This window comes from Triticum dicoccoides, chromosome 5A (genome assembly GCF_002162155.2).
Source record: "Triticum dicoccoides isolate Atlit2015 ecotype Zavitan chromosome 5A, WEW_v2.0, whole genome shotgun sequence".
In the NCBI taxonomy this organism is placed as follows: domain Eukaryota; kingdom Viridiplantae; phylum Streptophyta; class Magnoliopsida; order Poales; family Poaceae; genus Triticum; species Triticum dicoccoides.
In genome coordinates this window covers 680,812,627-680,832,489 of record NC_041388.1, presented here as the reverse complement: position 1 = coordinate 680,832,489, position 19,863 = coordinate 680,812,627, and the positions used below count along the sequence as shown (strand labels likewise).

The 19,863-nt window shown below is 53.8% G+C and overlaps 1 protein-coding gene across 1 annotated transcript; it reads right to left on the bottom strand.

The window, feature by feature from the left end:
* Positions 1-88: 88 nt before the first annotated feature.
* Positions 89-17,940, bottom strand: LOC119300434 (WAS/WASL-interacting protein family member 1-like). Its single transcript, XM_037577393.1, has 4 exons — positions 17,653-17,940; positions 6,329-6,708; positions 4,701-4,776; positions 89-196 (listed from the first exon to the last, which is right to left on the bottom strand). Exons 1-4 carry the CDS (start codon positions 17,938-17,940, stop codon positions 146-148), a joined length of 795 nt encoding a protein of 264 aa, XP_037433290.1. The 3' UTR covers positions 89-145.
* Between the last annotated feature and the right edge of the window lie 1,923 nt (positions 17,941-19,863).

The following is a 19,863-nucleotide window of genomic DNA, read 5'->3' as shown; positions in this document are numbered from 1 at the left end:
ACATGATATATTTCCATCATCTGTAACTACATGGTAACATAATGGCTATGGGGGGATGAGAACCTTCAGCTTTGCTTCATTTTTTTTTTTTTGCTGTCACTTGGTTCCAAACCCTCGCAATCAATATTTCACCAAATCATTTCCCTCAAAAGCATCCCGAACATCCATTACAAGATTGATATATGTTCCATTTTCGCTGCAAAACCAAGGAGTAAAATAACACTTGTTTAGTCTCATGTCCTGGTCAATACGGACGAAGAAACACATACATCTACAGTCTATTTTACAGCAAGTAACTTTTGTAGATATAGAACAAGTTACCTACATGATACATGATACAGTGGGGAGGCAGGATACAAATCATAGAAATAGCAAATGTCTATGATCTAATATCCTTGGCATACAACCTCACAAATAAATTTGAGTCAATCGTGAGGCCAGTAGGGTCAAAATTAGCATTCATTTGTAATAATTAGCTCATGGTTATCCAGATTTAGCAGGCAGGATTGCGCATTTTCAAGCATGATATGAATCATCCTGTGAACACACCTCCCGAGTTGGCAGCGACATCCTCGCATATCGAATTGCCAGCGGACCCATCGCCGGCATCACACCACCTTCGGCGCAGCGGTTCGGGAATTTCCACCCACAGCTTCTTCGAAACGGCACAGTAAGGCGAAGCAGGTGATGCACCACCGGTGGCCGGTGATGGGTCGGTGTAGAAGAGTAGTGGTATCCGATCCTTCAGGCGAGGTGGGCGGTGGCCGGCGGCTCCGATCCCGCGGGTGAGGCTGGCGGCTCCGATCCCGCCAGTGAGGAGGGCGGCGGCGTTCGAGCGGACTGGGCCGCGGATGAGAGGGTCGTGGGTGAGGCGGCAACCGGGATCCCACAGATGAGAACGGGGCGGCGTTCAACCTGGCTGGGCCGGGTGGATCGAAGGAGCTCCGATCTGGTGGTGGCGAGAATTGTGGAGGGGATAGGAGCAGGAGAATACGGGGGTGGAGCGATTGTTACGTGCGGGATAAGATCGTGGGGGCTGGATTTTTTTTTCTTTTCATGATTGACTGGTGGGGGTCATAGGCTGCCAAGGGCCGCAAATTTGGAAAAGTGGCGGGATTATATTTTCAGTGAAGGGGGAAAGGTATTTTTTGGCGTAAACACGTGAAATATTTTCAGAAAATTAGAAAGTGTCGGTGAGGGCCGGAACGAGCAAGATCGGTGCTTGTGGGTCCGGACGACTGAGATCGGTACTTGTGGGTCAGTACAAGTAAGATCGATAGTAGCAAGTCTGGAAGACTAAGATAGGTACTTGTGGACCCGTATGAGTAAGAATGGTACTTGTGGGCACGGATAACAAAGATTGGTACTTGTGGTTTCAACGACTAAGAGCGATATTAGTGAGCCCAAACGAGTACGACCGATACTTGTGGGTCTGAACAACTAAGATCGATAGTAGCGAGCCCGGATGATTAAGACCGATACTTTGTGGGTCCGGACAACTAAGATCGATGCTTGTGGTTGAGAATGACTAAGATCGCTACTTCTGGGTCCGGGCGATTAAGATCGATAGTAGTGGGCCCAGACGACTGAGATCGATAAAAGTGAGCCCGAATGTGTAAAATGGTATTTGTGGGTCCAGACGACTAAGATCGATACTTGTGGGTCCGAACGACTAGGACCGATAGTAGTGAGCCTGAACGAGTAAGACCGATACTTAAGTCCGGACGAGTAAGATCGATTGTAGTGAGCCCGAGCGAGACTGGTACTTGTGGGTCTGGGCGACTAAGATTGGTATTTATGGATTTGTACGACTAAGATCGATAGTAGTGGGCCCGGACGAGTAAGACCGGTATTTGGGGGCGATCACACTAATAATGCTATGGCCGTCCAAACCCATAACTAGCACTATGGGTCGTCTGATCCCTCAACTAGCACTATGGGTCATCCGAATCCAGAACTAGCACTATCGGTCATTCGGGTCCACACGCACAACGATGGGTTGTTCAGTCCCACAGCTAGCACTATGGGTCGTCTGGACTAACAACTAACATTGAGTCGTCCGATCCCCCAACTAGCACTATGGGTCATCTGAACCCAGAACTTAGCATTGTCGGTCATCTGGGTCAACAAGCACCATGATGGGTTGTCTAGTCCCACAACTAGTACTATGATTCTTCTGATCCCACAACTAGCACTATGGGTTGTCCAATCCCCTAATTATCATTATTGGTCGTGTGATGCCACTACTAGCACTATGGTTTGTTCGAACCCAGAACTATCAGTATGGGTAGTCTGAACCCACAACTACCTTTAAAGGTCGTCCTGATACACAACTACCACTACGGGTCATGTGGTCCCTCTACTAATACTATAGGTAGTCCTGACACACAACTACCACTACGGGTCGTCCAAACCACGACTAGCACTATGGGTCACTCGGACTAACTACTACCATTATGGGTCATCACAACCACGACTAGCACTATGGGCCATACTGTGTAGGAGATATGCCCTAGAGGCAGTAATAACAGTTATTTTGTATCTCCAAAGTTTGTAATGAAAGTTTATGTTCCATGCTATAACTGCAATGATTCTCGATTCTGCAATAACACAAGGCTCGGAGGGAAACTCATGTGCACGTGTGGTATAATAAACTGTAAAATGTATTCCTAGTCATGCCTCTAAGACTAGCTCAAGTATTGCATGATGATCTTGTTTTCCTGATCATGGGCATGTCTATGCCAGCAATTTTGAAGGCACATTGTTAGAAGAACACTTGTGTTGAATTGATCCGAATTGATGTTATGCTATGAGATACATTCTTCAGTAGTTAATCGTTAATAACACACAGAAAGTTAATGTTTGCATAATTCCTTAGACCATGAGAGTATCGAGTTCCTTCGTACTTGCTTCGTGAACTTTGGGGTTTGTTAAACGACATCCGTAACTGGGTGGCTATTACGGCGGCTTACGGGTTCACGAAAAAGTATGGCAAGAAACGAGATAACTCAAGATTGGGATTTGCTCCTCCGACGATGGAGAGATATTCTCGGGCCCTCTCGGTGTTACGGTGTCCATCATCGTCTGGCCAGACACAATGTGATTTGATCATAGGGATGCCGGAACATGGAAACGAGAAAAAAGAACAAAACCGGTAACGAGGTAACTAGCATAGTGGACAAGTTGTTGATCCACAGGGATGCAAGTAAATATCACCTCGGGTGTTTGTAATATATCGTGAAGCAACATGAATAGCACACGGCAACTGGAGGTTCACTCGAATATTTATTCGTGTGGGTATAGGGGTCAATATGGGTGTCCACGGCTCTAATGTTGATCATTAATCGGAAAGTGTTTCGTGTCATGTCTATGCTTCACCGAACCTATAGGGTCACATGCTTAAGGGTCATCTATCTGCAGAATACTACACAGGGAGTCTGAGAGGAAGTCACTGGAAAAGTTTCAAAGACAGCGGAAAAGTTCCGGAGAGAGCACCGGAATAGTTTCGGTAAAACTGAAAAGTTGTTTCAGGGTATACCATTAAGTCAAATTGGTTTCGGCACACGCCTGATAATTCTTGGAGGATGCCAGAATTATTCTGAAAACTTCTGAGAATTTTCCAGAATAAAAACCGGAAATGTTCCGAAGCCGCCGAAACCGGTTTGATTGCTTTTTGCAGATAAAGATTACTAATCCAGAATTGTTTCGGAACGTGTCCAAAATGGTCCTGAATTTGAATTTTGCTTCTATTTTTTTCTATTCGCCAAAACTTAACTTTCCCAGATTGAATATAGGGTAGTGTGATTTTTTGAGAATTTTTATGGATTTTTTTGGGCCAAATTTTGACCTAAAATGCTCCTGAATTTGATTTTCTTTTTTTTGCAAAACTTCTTCATTGCAACGCCCAAAGCCCCCAGCCCGCTAGCAGTCCGCTCTCACGCCATGGCCATTAGGGAAAAATAAAATAAAAATCTTGGAAAATATATAACAAAAATGAAATAAATCATGGAAGTGCCATGAAGATGAAAATCACTAAAAAGTACATATTCAGTAAACAAGATCTTGGATACATGGAAGAGTTAGAATAACCTAACAAGTTCTCAGAAGGAATTTCTAGTACACAATTAACTACGAGGCAGAGGTAGACAGCGGTGGCTGTCCGGTGAGACAAAGTTAGACGACCGCGCTGTCCGGCGAGGCGGGAGGTAGACGATGGCGGCTGTCCGATCCAATAAGACAGGAGGTAGATAATGGCGGCTGGCCGGTGAGTTGGAGGTAAACGACGGTGGCTGGCAACTGTCCAGTACACACACCAATCCGATGGTTCGAACACCAGACAAGAAGAATAAATTGTTAATGAGTAAAAAATCTATAGTGTGCATAAAACGATTGTAATAAAGGTCTGCTATATTCCAGCACACAGATTCCTTAATACCAAAAGTAATGCATATGCAGGGTCAAAGAGAAATCCGCGTACTGGTATGCTCTCATTTAGCTTAGCACCACCTATAAGACTTCCCTTCTGGGAGTTACTGGGATAGATATTATTGCCGAATTTATTGTTTTGTCACTCTTCCAAGCCATGTCCTTTTTTTATTCACTTGAATAACCAGCCTATTGACCCAAACTGTATATGTGTCATTGAACAAACTCCAAGCAACAAGGCCACATGGAACAATTGGAGCACCATCAGCGGTTACCTCAGGTGCACAATCCGATGTCAAATGTGCAGCATTCTTATACCACAGTTGTTTGTCACCTTGACTTTTCACATACCTAGGAAAAAACGAGCAACCATTGGTCTGAGTATGTCAACATAATTTGTTCCGACAGGGCAATAGTCAATACAACAGTATAGTGTGCCTGCTAATGTATAGAGCTAAATGAATACACAAGATCCAGTCCTATGGTGTCCTATAAAAAAGAGAATAGAAGGTAGGAAATGAATATTTTCAAATTCCTTGCGAAGCACTGAACTAGATATGACAATCTCATTTTCAGAAAGGAGTGCCATCTTAGAATGCAGCTAATCTAGCAAAAAATGTAGATACAGGTCTCAGCAAAATGAACCACATGTTATGCAACTACTGTACTAAGTCAAGATCCCTGTTGTATGCTCAAGTGATTTAAGTCAAGATCCAACCTGAAGTTTGCAACAGAAGGGAATCTGCACAGAGACAGCTGGATCCAGACTAAGCTTTCTTTCTGTACTATCTAGGCTGAGCAAAGTGTCAACCAAAGTATCTAAGCTGATCACTCTTTAAGCACACGCTCCACAATTATGTTCACAAAGAAAGGATATATGGTGCTACATTGTAAAAAAATGTACTGAAGGCTCACTGTGGACACTGCAGAAATAGATAAGGAACATGGAGACGGTTTAAATCTTTACTCCAGCAACCAAAAATTGTTTTCATATTAGAAATATATGGAAGCAAACACAATACTATTAAGAAGACAAATATCATACATGAATTGACAACTAACACTGTTGTAACTCATGTCCCATCACAATTCACAAGGTCATTTACAATATATGACACAGCAGAATGGACATTGCAATTATAAAAACCGTATTCAATACCGAATTTTGATTTTGGTACTCGTGTGGAAACTGAAGTGAAAATGACTACAAGGTTTTGAATTACAAGCATAGCAAGAAGAGCGAACTAGATGATTATGCTTTTTTTTTAGAATGGAGGCACATGCCCGGCCTTAAAATGAGGCCCTTAGAGTATTCCAACTAAGGTTTGACACGGGGCGATGGGAACAAAAGCAAATAGGTTCGATACATGGCCGGAAAGGCCTCACAAGCGAAGAAGCGCATGCTAATACTAACTATCACACCACAGCACCAACGAAAGCACCGTACCCAAGGACTGTGATTATGCTAAGCACATGTTTCCATGATTAGAGAAGTCATAAGCTTGCTCTCAGTATACTTATTATTTTTCAGTGATAAGGATTTAATTAACCATGTCTAGGCATAAGCAAGCAAGATTTCAGATTTAGACTCTCACAGCTACTCTAATCATGCATGCCAAGAATTCGTACAACTGGTAAATCACCCTATTCAAGTGCTGAAATGAATAGAATTAAACAGCAGTAGATTTCAGCAAACATCCCCTCAGGCCGGCCTTAATATGTTCAGACTTGGGAACAGGCAAAATAACAGAGCAAAAGTACTAGAGCGATCAGGAAATGTATTGCTCTGAACATGCAGTTGATTGGGCGTAGTTCGGTGGCAATCAGAGCATGGGACTGCCGCGGCCGCACGACGACGCGAACATGAGGATCGGAGGAGCTAGTAGGACATATATGCAGCTACCTGTAGTCGGCGGGAAGCTCGCCGGCGGCGAGGTAGTACGGGCGATGGACGTCGGAGGGGAAACCGCTCGAGTAAACAGGAGGGAACTGCGCAGACTGAGGCAGTATGGTTTCCGGCGTACGGTGGAGAGATCGATCCTCTGTCGCCGGCGGCAGGTTAGGGGGCGCCTGGGAAGCGGAGGCTTCCGCCGACTCGGCGCGCCGCGGTGGAGGGCCTGCAGTACTGGTGGCCGGCCGGATCCCTGCGGCAGGAGCGAGAGGAGGGTGGCGGCGGCGGCGGCTATGCGAGGGGATTGAGATTGGATTCGTCCGTGCGTGGGGACGGGGACGAACTTGTCGTGCGGAACGGAACGGACGGAGCAGCTCAATTACTAATTTACCCTTTTTACAGAAAATAAATCTTTAAATGACTTTCCCAGATCTAACTGTCCGAAAATTTTCGAGGTGGAGTTATATGAAATTACTAATCGTAACTCGCCAATCATCGTAAAAGAGCTCATTTTTCTAATGCAAGAACATTTTTAGTTGTCATGCCATTTGTGCATCGCTGGGGAATGTACTCCAACGTATTTGTAATTTTTATGTTCAAATTTAATTTCTAGATTTTCCATCAAGTTAGGGAATTTCATCTCTTCGTATAATTTATGACCGTGTGTAGAGCTTTCACTATATTGGGTGGTTGCTTCAACTCTTTGTTTGTAGTGCGGTTTGCCCAACCAACTATCCAATGCCCTCACCACATGATATGTGGTGTAAAAAAATTCATATTTGAAATTAAGTTATGATTATTTAGGTTGTTACATAGATAAAAAAACAAAAACAAACTATAAAGTGCTCTCCAAAATCAAGCTCCGCACTTTCTCAGTTCCTATGATCATACTAGCACTGTGAGCGAATTTATGACAATTTCTTCTGGTTAAACCCTTTTCACATGTATATTGTTTGCTTGCATGTAATCTGTATGACGTACACAAAAAGAGTGCTAACTATTGGGGAATGTAATAATTCAAAAAAATTCCTACCATCACGCAATATCTAACTAGGAGATACATAGCAACGAGAAGGGAGAGTGTGTCCACATATGTCGGAGTAATGGGCCACGGGTAGGCTAACCCAGGCTCAGAACATTTCAATACATCGGGGCAGGCTGCACCCCTCAAGACCCCAGGACGAAGAGCCGCCTTCTGAGAGTCGGCTGCGAGGCAGCCGACTGCCCACTCGCGGCCGAGTCCCGAGGACGACTTCAGAATGAGCCGATTCCTGACTGGCGACTTCCAGAGAAGCCGACCATGGGGAGTCGGCCCGCGACGCCAACAACTCCCATGCCCTCATAAAGAGGGACGGGACGGGGAGTGGCCACAATAAGGTCCACTCCCACCATTTTTCCAAGGGCAGGCGTGGCCACAGTACGCCGTACCCGCGGAGATCTCCGCCCGGCGCAATACTGTTGCCATGCCGGCCCTGACGTCAGGCGGAGTCCTGTGCCCACGATGGCCTGCCGGTACGGCCCAGGGACGGCGGGTCCAACCAGTCGACGGTCGTACGGAAGACGGCGAGAGCGCCACCAGTCGGCCCAGTTGGGAGTCGGCCCCCAGGAGTCGGCCGGCCCCTCCCACGGGCCCCGCGCGCCATTAACCAGACACGACAGGGAATGGCAACAGTGATCGCCCGCCAGACGTCGGATCTGTTGCCACGGCCCCATGACCGAGCTCGCATCATTAGAAGCATGGCCACAGTAATCCGCCGCCGGCAAGACCCGCCCGCGGCGGACGTGGCCTGTCGGCTCCGTACCAAGCCAGTTGGCGGGGGCCGCCAGTCGGCGGGCCCCAGGAGTCGGCGGATAAGACGGCGGCCAGAGAGACTGACGGCTGGGCCAGCGTCCAGCCGGATTACCATTGTACCCCTGGGGTAGGCCTATATAAACCCCCTGGGCACCCATGCAAAGGGTTGGAATCCATTAGCACTAGACCAGATCATATAGGAAGGAGAGAGCTAGCCTTGCCTTCTCCTACCTCTAGGAAACAGCTCAAGGAGCAACCGTGTACACACTTTGCCATAGTGATCATGCGGAGACCCCGCAGAGAAGCAGTAGGCGTATTATCTCCACGGAGAGCCCCGAAGCTGGGTAAGATTCGCCGGCGTGCATGCCTTCGCCTTATCCCGTTTCCAGACACCGGCAACGTTCTACTCACTCCCACCATGATAAGCCATCCTTTGGCATATGTCGCACCCAACCCCCGACATTTGGCGCCCACCGTGGGGCCTGGTGCACCGTCGTTCAGAGACCTGCTCTGGACGGGAACCCTTTTCCTCCCTGGCGAGCGCAGCCAGCCCGGCACGCCAGACGGAGTTTGCGCCGACGTGCTGCACGACGATGATATCACCTGCGCAGCCAGCTGCCTAGCCGATCTTGTCGGTGAGGTTCGTCTCTCCGACGAGCCTGCATCCGACGGAGGCACGGGCGGCCCCGAGAGCCCCCTCGCGGGCCTCCTTGACCAACTCCACATCGTCGGCGAGCCTGCCGTGGACTTGGAGTCTGTAGGCTCCACCGACCCGATGCTGGTCGACTCCGACACCGCGTCGCTCGACGCGTTCCCCACCAACGTGGTGGTCTACAATGAGCCGCTCCCTCGCGCGGAGAGCGACGGAAGCACCGTCACAGAGGTGCTCGTCATCGGTCATGACGAGCCTCCCGGCGGAGGAGCGCATGACCCACTTGGCGCGGCATTGCAAGACCTGACCGCGCCTATTCCGAAAGACACTGACACAAAGACGCTGGAGGTGCGCCGCCTCTAGCTCGTCGAAGGCGCGAAGAAGCTGGCTAGCATGAGACGCTTGTCAGAAGCCTACCAGCATGAGATGGATCGCGTTGTGGGTGGCTTGCTAGCCCCAGCTGGGCCCAGCCACGTAGGCACGATCCAGCAGCGCGGCGTGGCCATCTCCAACCTATTCGGGGAAAATCGCCCTGTATACGCCATGCCTGCGGAGAACATTCGAGCCGCCCAGGCGGCGGCGGACGAGCTGGACAACTTCGAGGGCGAAGAGTGCCGCTTGATGACGGAGCGAGTCCAGCGGCTCCTCGACGCGGCTGCCACGCAGAACGAGGCCGGCTGTCGCACAGAGGCGCCGTAGCGACAAAACGACGACCCGCCTCCATGCCGAGACCAAGGCGCGACGTCTCGGACGCCGACTGGAGGCGCCCGGGGAAGGAAAGACAAGGATCCGACTGTCAGCCGCAGTCGGACTCGCATTACCATAGAGCGCGACCAAGACGGTCACCCAAGAGCAGTAGAACGACGGGACGACTGTCCGCCTCCTCCTCCTCGCAAGGAAAGGCGAGTCTCCCCGCCGCCTGTTGACCATCCGACTCTCGGCGAACGCCTTGGCTGCCGAGAGGGAGTCGGAGAAAACGACGTCCGCCACCGGATCGACCGACTTCACCGATCCCTGACGCCAGAAGAAGAAGACGAGTTAGGTCCGCCTTGTTTCGGGCCCCGCATTCGAGACGAGCCCTTTCCCAAAAGGTTCACGCTCCCTAGAGACATGCCCAAGTACACCGGCTCCGTGAAGCCGGAGGACTGGCTGGTTGACTACTCCACGACCGTTAACATAGCGAACGGCAACAAGCGCGTTGCCGTAAAATACGTTCCGCTCATGCTCCAGGGCCCGCCCCGGACATGGCTGAACAGCTTGAAGCCCCGCAGCATCAACAGCTGGGTCGACTTCACCGATGCATTCGTCCGCAACTTCACAAGCACGTACAAGCGTCCTCCCAAACCTCGCCAGCTTTCCTTGTGCGTGCAAGGCCCCAACGAGTCGACTCGCGACTACCTCACGCGTTGGGCCGAGCTCTGGAACTCTTATGAGGGCGTGCACGAGGTGCAGGCTATCGAGTACTTCACCGCCGGGTGCAGAGAAGGCACCAACACAAGCTCCTCTACGATGAGCCAGAAACCCTCGACGAGCTGTTGATCATAGTAGACAAGTATGCCACGGCCGACTCCTCCATGAAGGCGGAGATTCAAGTTAGTACGACTGGCAAAGTGGCCCCTCGGGCTCCTAGAACTCCGGCTGGAGATGCCAGTCGGCGACAGCAGCCAAGCGACCACAAGCGCAAGGCCCCGCAGCCGGCTTCCAGCCGCCGGCAGGTGGCGACAGTCGAAGACCAGCAGCCGGATGGGCAGCCTCCACTCAAGCGATAGAAAGGCGGCAAGCCCAACTGGTTGCCGGCTTTCTCATACGAGCAGACTCTGGATGGTCCTTGCAAGTTCTACAGCGGCGCGAAGCCGTCGAATCACACCACCCGGAAGTGCCACTGACTCACCAGGATCGCCAAAGGAGACGGCCTCCTGTCTCCCCGCCTGCTGGGCAGCCGCCTCCGCCTCCGCCCAGCAGCCGGCTGTCAGGCCAGTCGGCGCAGTACAAGACGAGTACCCCGAAGAGCACGGAGCCTACGTGGTATTTACCAGCTTGGCTGATGATCGACGCAGCAGGCGGCAGCAGCAGCAAGAGGTGAATGCAGTAGCATCCGAGACACCAGAATTCATGCATTGGTCCGAGAAGCCTATCAGCTGGAGCAGAGTTGATCACCCAGAGGTGATGCCGAGTCCGGGCTCTTATGCCTTGGTCTTGGATGCCACCTTTGCCATGGATAGACGAGCTGCTTGTTTCTCACGAGTTCTGATAGATGGGGGCAGCAGCATCAACATCCTGTACAAGGACACCATGGAGAAGTTTGGAATCAAGCAAAGCCAGCTTCAGAACAGCCGAAATGTGTTCCACGGCATTGTTCCTGGCCTTTCCTGCTCACAATCGGCAAGAGCCTGATTGACGTCCTCTTTGGAGACAAAGATCACTTCCGCCGAGAGTCAGTTTGGTTTGAGGTGGTGGTTCTCGAGAGCCCATACCATGCATTACTTGGCCGACCCGCCCTGGCCAAGTTCATGGCGGTCCCCCACTACGCCTACCTCAAGATGAAAATGCCTAGTTCCAAGGGGATTCTGACCGTAGCCGGCGACTACCGAAAGTCGTCTGCTTGTGCGGCTGAAAGTAGTCGGTTGGCCGAGTTCCTGGTGATCACGGCCGAGAAGCGGCTCCTTGACCGAGTTGGGGGCGATGGCCGGCAAGCGGCCAGCGATGCTGCCTAACCCCAAGGAGTCGGAGGCTGAGGGTTCGTTCAAACTGGCCAAAGAGACGAAGAAGATACCCTTGGACCACGAGCACCCAGAGAGGTACGCTGTCATAGGCGCAAACCTCGACAGCAAATAGGAAGGCGAGCTCGTCGATTTCCTTCGTGAGAATCGGGACATCTTCGCATGGTCCCCCAAAGACATGCCAGGTGTACCGACGGAATTCGCCGAGCACAAGTTACATGCCCGATCTGATGCAAAGCCAGTCAGGCAGCCCTTGCGCCGCCTATCAGAAGAAAAGAGAAGAGTTGTGGGAGAAGAGATAGCCCGACTCCTAGCCGCCGGCTTCATTATGGAAGTATTTTTTTCAGAGTGGCTAGCCAACCCGGTCCTGGTACTGAAGAAGAACAAGCAGTGGCGAATGTGTATTGACTACACAAGCCTCAACAAGGATTGCCCCAAGGACCCGTTTGCTTTGCCGAGAATTGATCAGGTGATAGACTCCACAGCCGGATGCGAGCTGTTGAGCTTCTTAGATGCATATTCAGGATATCACCAGATCAAGCTTAACTCGGCTGACAGACTGAAGACCGCCTTCATCACATCGTTTGGAGCCTTCTGCTACCTGACCATGACGTTTGGCTTGAGGAATGTCGGCGCCACCTTTCAGCGTTGCATGCAGAAATGCCTCCTCAAGCAACTCGGCAGAAATGCCCATGTTTACATGGACGATGTGGTGGTGAAGACGGAGAAACATGGAACACTACTGGAAGACCTCAAGGAGACCTTTGAGAACCTGCGCCGATTCTAGATCAAGCTCAACCCTGAGAAGTGCCTCTTTGGAGTACTAGCCGGCCAACTCCTTGGCTTCCTGGTCTCTGAACGCGGTATAGAGTGCAACCCTGTAAAGATTAAGGCCATTGAGAGGATGGAGGTACCCAGCCGACTGCTGGACGTGCAAAAATTCACTGGCTGCTTGGCGTCCATCATCCGATTCATTAGTCGGCTGGGCGAGAAAGATCTCCCCTTATACCAGCTCATGAAGAAGACCACTTTTTTCGAGTGGAACCACAAGGCGGATGAAGCTTTTCTCCAGTTGAAGAAGATATTGACTACTCCACCCATTCTGGCGGCTCCGACTCCTAAGGAGCCAATGCTCCTATACGTCGCCGCCACCAGTCGGGTAGTCAGCATAGTCATTGTAGTGGAACGCAAGGAGGAAGGCAAGGCACTACCTGTCCAGATACCGGTATATTACCTAAGCGAAGTGCTGTCGACCTCCAAGCAGAACTACCCCCACTACCAGAAGATGTGCTATGGCGTGCATTTTGCCGCAAAGAAATTGAAGCCTTACTTTCAAGAGCATCCAATCACTATGGTCTGCACGGCCCCACTTGCCGAGATCATCGGAAGCCGAGATGCTTCTGGCCGAGTGGCCAAATGGGCCATAGAGTTGGCTCCCTACACCATCTACTACCAGCCCCGCACCGCCATCAAGTCACAAGCACTGGCCGACTTCCTCGTCGACTGGGCCAAGACCCAGTACCTACGACCAGCGCCCGACTCCACCCATTGGCGGATGCATTTCGACGGCTCCAAGATGCGCACCGGCTTGGGAACCGGCATTGTCCTCACTTCTCCTAAGGGCGACAAGCTCAAATACGCACTGCAAATCCACTTTGCCGCCTCCAACAACGTCGCCGAATATGAGGCGCTCATTCACGGGCTCCGGCTTGCCACAGAACTTGGCATTCGCCGGATCCTGTGTTATGGCGACTCCGACTTAGTGGTCCAGCAGTCGTCTGGCGATTGGGACGCCAAAGATGCAAACATGGCGAGTTACGGTTTCCTTGTGCAGCAACTCAGTGGATATTTCGAGGGGTGCGAGTTCCTCCATGTGCCAAGAAACGACAACGACCAAGCAGACGCCCTGGCACGAATCGGCTCTACCCGCCAAGCAATACCATCCGGCGTCACCCTTCAGCGCCTCCTCAAACCGTCTATCAAGCCTTCACTAGAATCAGACTCCATCTTTGTGCTGGCTCCCACAGAAGAAGTCGGATCCGATTCCAGAGCCCCAGCAGACGGTACGAGGATTTTGGCAGATGGCTCCAAAGCCGCCACAGTTGAAGCCGGCCCAGGGACTGTAGAACCCGGCCCGGGGACTGCGGCGGCCAGCCCGAAGACTCCAGAACTCGGCCCGAGGGCTGCACCAGTCGGCCCGGGGACTTCATTAATCCAGCAAGCGTTTGCTGACTCCAGCCCGCCGCCTCCCAGCCCAGTCGCCCTCGTCCAAGTCGCAGTTCTGGCAGTCGAAGAAATAGCAGCACCCTCATGGGTCCAGCCCATCCTCAAATTCCTGGTGAGCAAAGAGCTGCCGACTGATGAGACCTTAGCTCGGCAAGTACAACGCCGAGCGGCAGCCTACACCGTAGTCAACAGAGAGTTGGTCAGGCGCAGCGTCACTGGTGTCTACCAGTGCTGCGTAGAGCCAGAGCAAGGTCAGGCAATTCTCAAAGACATCCATCAAGGCGAGTGCGGCCACCATGCGGCTTCAAGAGCACTCGTCTCCAAAGCCGTCCAACACGGTTTCTTCTGGCCAACGGCCTTAGAAGAGGCCAAGGAATTGGTCTAGAAATGCAAAGGGTGCCATAAGTTCCGCTCCAAGCCGCATCAGCGGGCTTCTGCACTCAAGACCATCCCCATTGCCCGGCCCTTCGCAGTTTGGGGCCTAGACATGGTGGGACCATTCAAGATGGCACGAGGTGGCCTAACTCACTTACTTGTCACGGTGGACAAGTTCACCAAGTGGATAGAAGCGAAGCCAATCAAGAAGCTGAATGGTCCGACTGCCGTGACTTTCATCTCCGACATCACAATTCGGTACGGCGTACCACACAGCATCATCACCGACAACGGCACGAATTTTGCCAAAGGCGCCTTGGCCCGTTTCTGCACGACACAGGGCATCCGACTGGACCTACCGTCCGTCGCCCATCCACAGTCAAACGGCCAGGTGGAGCGAGCAAACGGCCTCATCCTGTCCGGCATCAAGCCCCGACTGGTCGAGCCTCTGGAGCGCTCGGCTGGCTGCTGGCTCGATGAGTTGCCAGCCGTCCTCTGGAGTCTGCGCACGACTCCAAACAAGTCAACCGGCTTCACGCCTTTCTTCCTCGTCTACGGTGCTGAAGCCGTCATTCCAACGGACATAGAGTTCGATTCCCCGCGAGTCACCATGTACACCGAGGAAGAAGCAGAAGAAGCACGTCAAGACGGTGTCGACCTGCTGGAAGAGGGCCGGCTGTTAGCACTCAGCCGGTGCAGCATCTACGAGCAGAGCCTGCGCAGATACTACAACAGGAAGGTCAGGCCGAGATCTTTTTAAGAGGGCGACCTTGTGCTCCGACTGATCCAGCGAACAGCCGGCCAGCACAAGCTGTCGGCGCCTTGGGAAGGCCCCTTCATCATCAGCAAAGTGCTGGGCAATGACTCCTACTACCTGATCAACGCTCAGAAGCTCCGAGCACGCAAGAGGGACGACTCCGGCAAAGAGACAGAGCGGCCATGGAATGCAAATCTCCTCCGAAAATTTTACAGTTAAACGCAGCATGTACCATGTACCACGCTACCCTTTGTACTAAAAGTACCAAGACTTCGCTCCCCCCCCACGAAAAGAGCTCGGGACTGCCCTCTTTTATCTATATGATAAGAATTATGCCTTCGGGTATATTACTCTTTGTTATGCCGCTTGGCACCGGGTTTGACTAGTCAGCCCGTGGACTTGCCGCCCTGCGCTATGAAATGCTTCTTGCAGCCGGACAAGTAGTGTGTGGCGCCTAAGCCGTCTCCTGTCAAAAGCCGCAGCTCGCAGAGCGACTGTCTGGTGGGCAGGAGTAAGGAAGAATGGGCGTCCACATGAAAAATGGCTAAGGACTCAAAGCATAAACATAGCTTAAAGCCGGCTTCCAGCCTTTTTTCGCAAACCGACTCTTGAACAGTCGGCTTGCCACCTTCTATCCGACTTGCTAAATAACTCTAAAATGGCGAAGTACCTGCCTTCCCAAAGTGACCAAGAATTTGATCCAGCAGTAGTCCGCAGAGAGGCTGTCCGACTGACAAAGACGGCAACTGAGGGAAGGCGGCAAAGGAAAAAGCCAAAAGAGCAATGAGCAAGAAAAGATAGAAGTCGGATGAAAATTTACATAACAAAGGCCCTTGGCCGAACCTTCGAGCAGAAGTTCAAAATACACCCCGTGGGTGGAATTGTGCGAATTAACAAGTTCTTCAAAGACTATTAAAACAGATAAAACAAAGATAAGGTGGCAGCCTAGGAGGCGGCAGACGGGTTCGGAGGATCGGAGGAGACGGCGGTGTTGGATGTTGCTGGAGATGGCGGTGTTGGATGTTGCTGGAGGCACGGTCGGCTTGATCACCTCCGGCGGCAGTCGGCTCGGGCGGGCACAGCTCGTTGCTGAAGGCGCGGTCGAGCTGAGGTTGGTCGTCTGCTCCGTCTTCCGGTGCCTCCGTCTCGCTTCCGTCCTCCGCCTCATCTTCCTCCTCGACGCTGGAGCCGATCACCTCCGCCGAGTCCTCGCCGTAGTCTGGGTTCATCCCAAACCACTCCGGCGGTACCTCCCCGCCGTCTTCAGCCCGCTCGGGGACAAAGATGCTGGTATCGGTGTACTCGGCAATCGCTGCCGCGTGCTTGACAAGGGCGTCTTCCACGGCTGCCAGCTCCGGCTGGGCCTCTGACCGGAGTGTGGCCAGCCGGTCTAGGTCCATCCCCGGATACCACGCTTTGACAAATTCCAAGGCTTGGCGCGCTCCAGCCCGGGCCGAGGAATCCTTCGAGGCCTCAAGACGGCCAGCCGCGACCTCCAGCCAGTCGGCAGTCTGACTGGGGGTGCGCGGAGCCTGCACGTCTGGCCACAGGGCGGCGATCGCTTGGGCGCCGTCATGTTGAAGCCGGCGCAGCATCCGGTGGGCCGGCCGCAGACGAGCCCCAATGCTCAGAATATGCTCGTCAAGGGTCCGGGGGGCGTAGGCGGCGATCTCCGCGCCATCTGCCCTCCGCTCCTCGCGGTCAGCCTCGATAGCTTGAATGGCGGCCTGCGAGTGGCCAGGGAAGAAGTCTGCCAAGACGGAAAGAATAAAGAACAAGTCAAAAAACCAGGAGTCGGCTCGACCTATAGTCGGCTCGAAGAAGAAAAGCAAAGAAGCTCACCGTCGACGAGGTCCTCGATCTCGTGGAAGCCGGAGGCCAGCATTGCCTCCTTGTCAGACCAGGAGGAGCGCTCGCTCGCGAACTCGGCCAGGAGGGCGGCCTCCTCCTCTTCCGCCTCCTTCTGCATCTTCTTAAGCAGCTCATTTTGCTCTGCCAATTGTGCGGCCAGCAGATCACACTCTGCGGCGAGCTTGCTGCACTCCTCCCCCTTGGCGCGCAACGCAGTGTTGGCTTCGCTCAGCTGCTGTTGAAGAGTGGTGTTGGCCTCTGAAGAGAAAGAAGAAAGAAGGCGTTAAGTCATCAACAGAGAAGGTCGCCGGGGAGATCCGGCCCGACTGCTCAGCAGTCGGCCCGAATCTCGTGGACTACAGCCCGCGGGTGCGCTAGTGCCCCCGCAAAGAAGAAAAATGACTCACTCCGGCTCTCTGACAAGTCGGCGGTCCGCTTGGCCATCTCTTCAATGTTGCGGTTGAAGGCGGTGACACGGAGGTTGTGATAGTCCTGCGACAAGTATTTTAGACAAAAGTTAGTACCCGGAACTCACCAATTGAAGTTCTGGGCCGCCTGCTCAGCAGCCGGCCTGAAACTCGGGGACTACACCTAGTGGGTGTGCTGGCGTGCCCCCACAGAGAGGAACAAGGAAATAAAGACAAAGGAGAAAGCATACCCGGATGGCTGCCCGCGACGCCAGGTGCGCCTTGGTGCAGTTTTGAATAGCGTCGCTCTCAGCTCGCAGCTTTGTCTGGACATCCAGAAGCGCCTAGTTCAGCAGGCTCGTGCCGCCTCCTCGCACCCACCCAATGGGCGCGGCGCTCGTCGCTTCGGCGTCTGGGATCTTCGAGCTAGTGGTGCCGGTCTCCAAGGGGCGTAGCGCTGAAGTCGCCTTCTCAAGACGGCGGCGCGTTGGCGAGCTGACTTGAAGGAGTAGCCTTGCCACGGCCTCGTCTTCAGTCGGGGCAAGGGCGGGTCCACCGGCTGTTTGCCTTGCGCGCTCCTAGACGGCGGCAGGGGCGGCGATGGCGGCACGACCGCGTCCAGCTTGGAGGCGTCGCCGCCGCCCCTCTCCAAGACCGGGAACTCGCCGTCGGCTTCCCCTGACTGCCCCGTGAACTCCGAGGGCGGCGACGCAGAGTTCAGAGGGGTGACGAACACCGCCGACCGCCGGTGCGCGACTTCCTTAGCCTGCCGCCTTGCCGCGACGGCGGCCTCGGTCTCCTCCAGCTTTTTCAGGGCGGAGGCTTCCGCCTTCTCGGCCTCCATTTTCTTCAGGCGGGCGGCCTCTTCCTCCTTGCGCTTCTCCTGCGCGTTCCGCTCCGTCGCCTCCCGGAGGTCGGCGGCGGGGTCAATCCACCGAGTAGTGGCAGACGTCTCCGCCGACCCCATAACGGAGGCGGCGGCAACCCTTTCAAGAGTGAGGGGAGCCCTGAAGCGAGGAAAGCATATGAAAGACTCAGACAAGATCAACAAAGAGAAAATAAAGATAAGGGACGGAGGCGCTTACGCAGAGACCAGCGGAGGCTTCTTCACTTCCTTGCGGAAGCGGTTGGCTTTCGCGGCCGCCTCTTCCCGCTTGGTCGCGGCGGCCGCTCCCTTAAATTTCTTCGACCGGCCACCAAGTGTACTCGGCCCGGCCCGACGCTTCTTCGCGCCGCCTTGAGCGTCCAAGACGGCGGAGGAACTCGCGCTTGGCTGGCCAGCCTTTGGCTGGTAAGGCGGGGCGACTTCCCCCTCAGCATCATCATCAGGCCAGTCGGCGAAAGTGGTCGTTGGCCTGAAGCCGCCTGCTTCTCCTCCTCCTCCCTCGGCGTCGGCCTCCATGGCCGCCGCCCCCAAGTCAGGATCGTCGACGTTGCTCTCCGCCCGATCGGGGACAAACTGACGAGCCGGCCCCGTGGTGCCGGCCGAAGGAGGGACGAGAGGGTTCTGATTCAAAACAAAAACGGTCAGACTGGACAAGTCGGACTCGGCAACAAAGAAACAGAAGAAGAAGGAAGACGACTTACAATAGGCGGGGGGTTGGCGCGTGAGTACGGCTCCTTGCCGAACCGCCAATCCACCGAGAGACCGCAGTTCGCGATGTAGTTCACCGTGTCCACCACCTCTGCGTGAGGCATGTCCTTGGAGCACATCCGACTCGGGTCCCGATGACCGCTCATCTGGCAGATCAGGTGAGGTCGGCCTTGGAGTGGGAGGACTCGGCGCACCACGAAGGCGGCCAGCAAGTCGGCCCCGGTCAAGCCCTCCGACTGCGTCAGCACTCGGAGTCGCGCAACGGCGGCGGCACCAGCAGGAGACAACATCCTGGCTCGGTGTGACTAGCTGGGGAGCCTTCCAGCCGGCGCGCCGGCTTCGTAAGCCGGCAGGTTGACCCAGTCGCCTTCTGGGGCGACGTTGTTCACATAAAATAGGACCGCTGCCACATCTTCACCGACTTAATCAGTGCGATGGTGGGAAACGAATTTTCGGCCACTGATCTCCGCATCGCGATAAACGCACCGCACTGGGCCGGCACGCCGGCGACGTGTGTGCCGAGCTTGGACTGGAAGAACTCACCCCAGAGCTCGATGGTGGGGAGAACGCCGAGGAAACCTTCACACAAGGTGGCAAGGGCAGCCAGCAGCACCACCGTGTTCGGAGTAAGGTGGTGCGGCTGGAGCCCGTAGAACTCCAAGAAGGAGCGGAAGAAGCCGCTTGCCGGCAGCCCCAGGCCGCACATAAGTTGCGAGCGGAATATGACCCGCTCGGCCTCCTCCGGCGCCGGCGATATTTCCCCCTCCGACGCGAGGCGGACCCGCACTAAGCCCCTGCCGGGCAGCCGCCGTGTCTTGCGGAGGATCTCGACGTCGTCGTCATCGGCGTCGGAGCCGTCCCACACTCTGGAGCGCATAGTAGGAGGCGCAGCTGCGGAGGAAGAGCTCATCGCTGCGGGCGCGGCGTGGTTCGAAGCAGCAGCGGCGAGAGGAAGAAGAAGCAAGAAGGAGCGAAAGGGAGTAGGGAGGATGGGCGTGCGTGCTTCGCCGCCCCCCTCCCCCCGCCTACTTGTAGGCTCGTGGGCTGAGAAGCCGAGGGGGCAGTCGTGGGATTAACTGCGCCCAGGACCCCACGACCCTCATGATTTACCACACGAAGTTACTGCATGCAATAACCGCGCGGGAACCCCAACCGTCCGCACGGCCACAACGG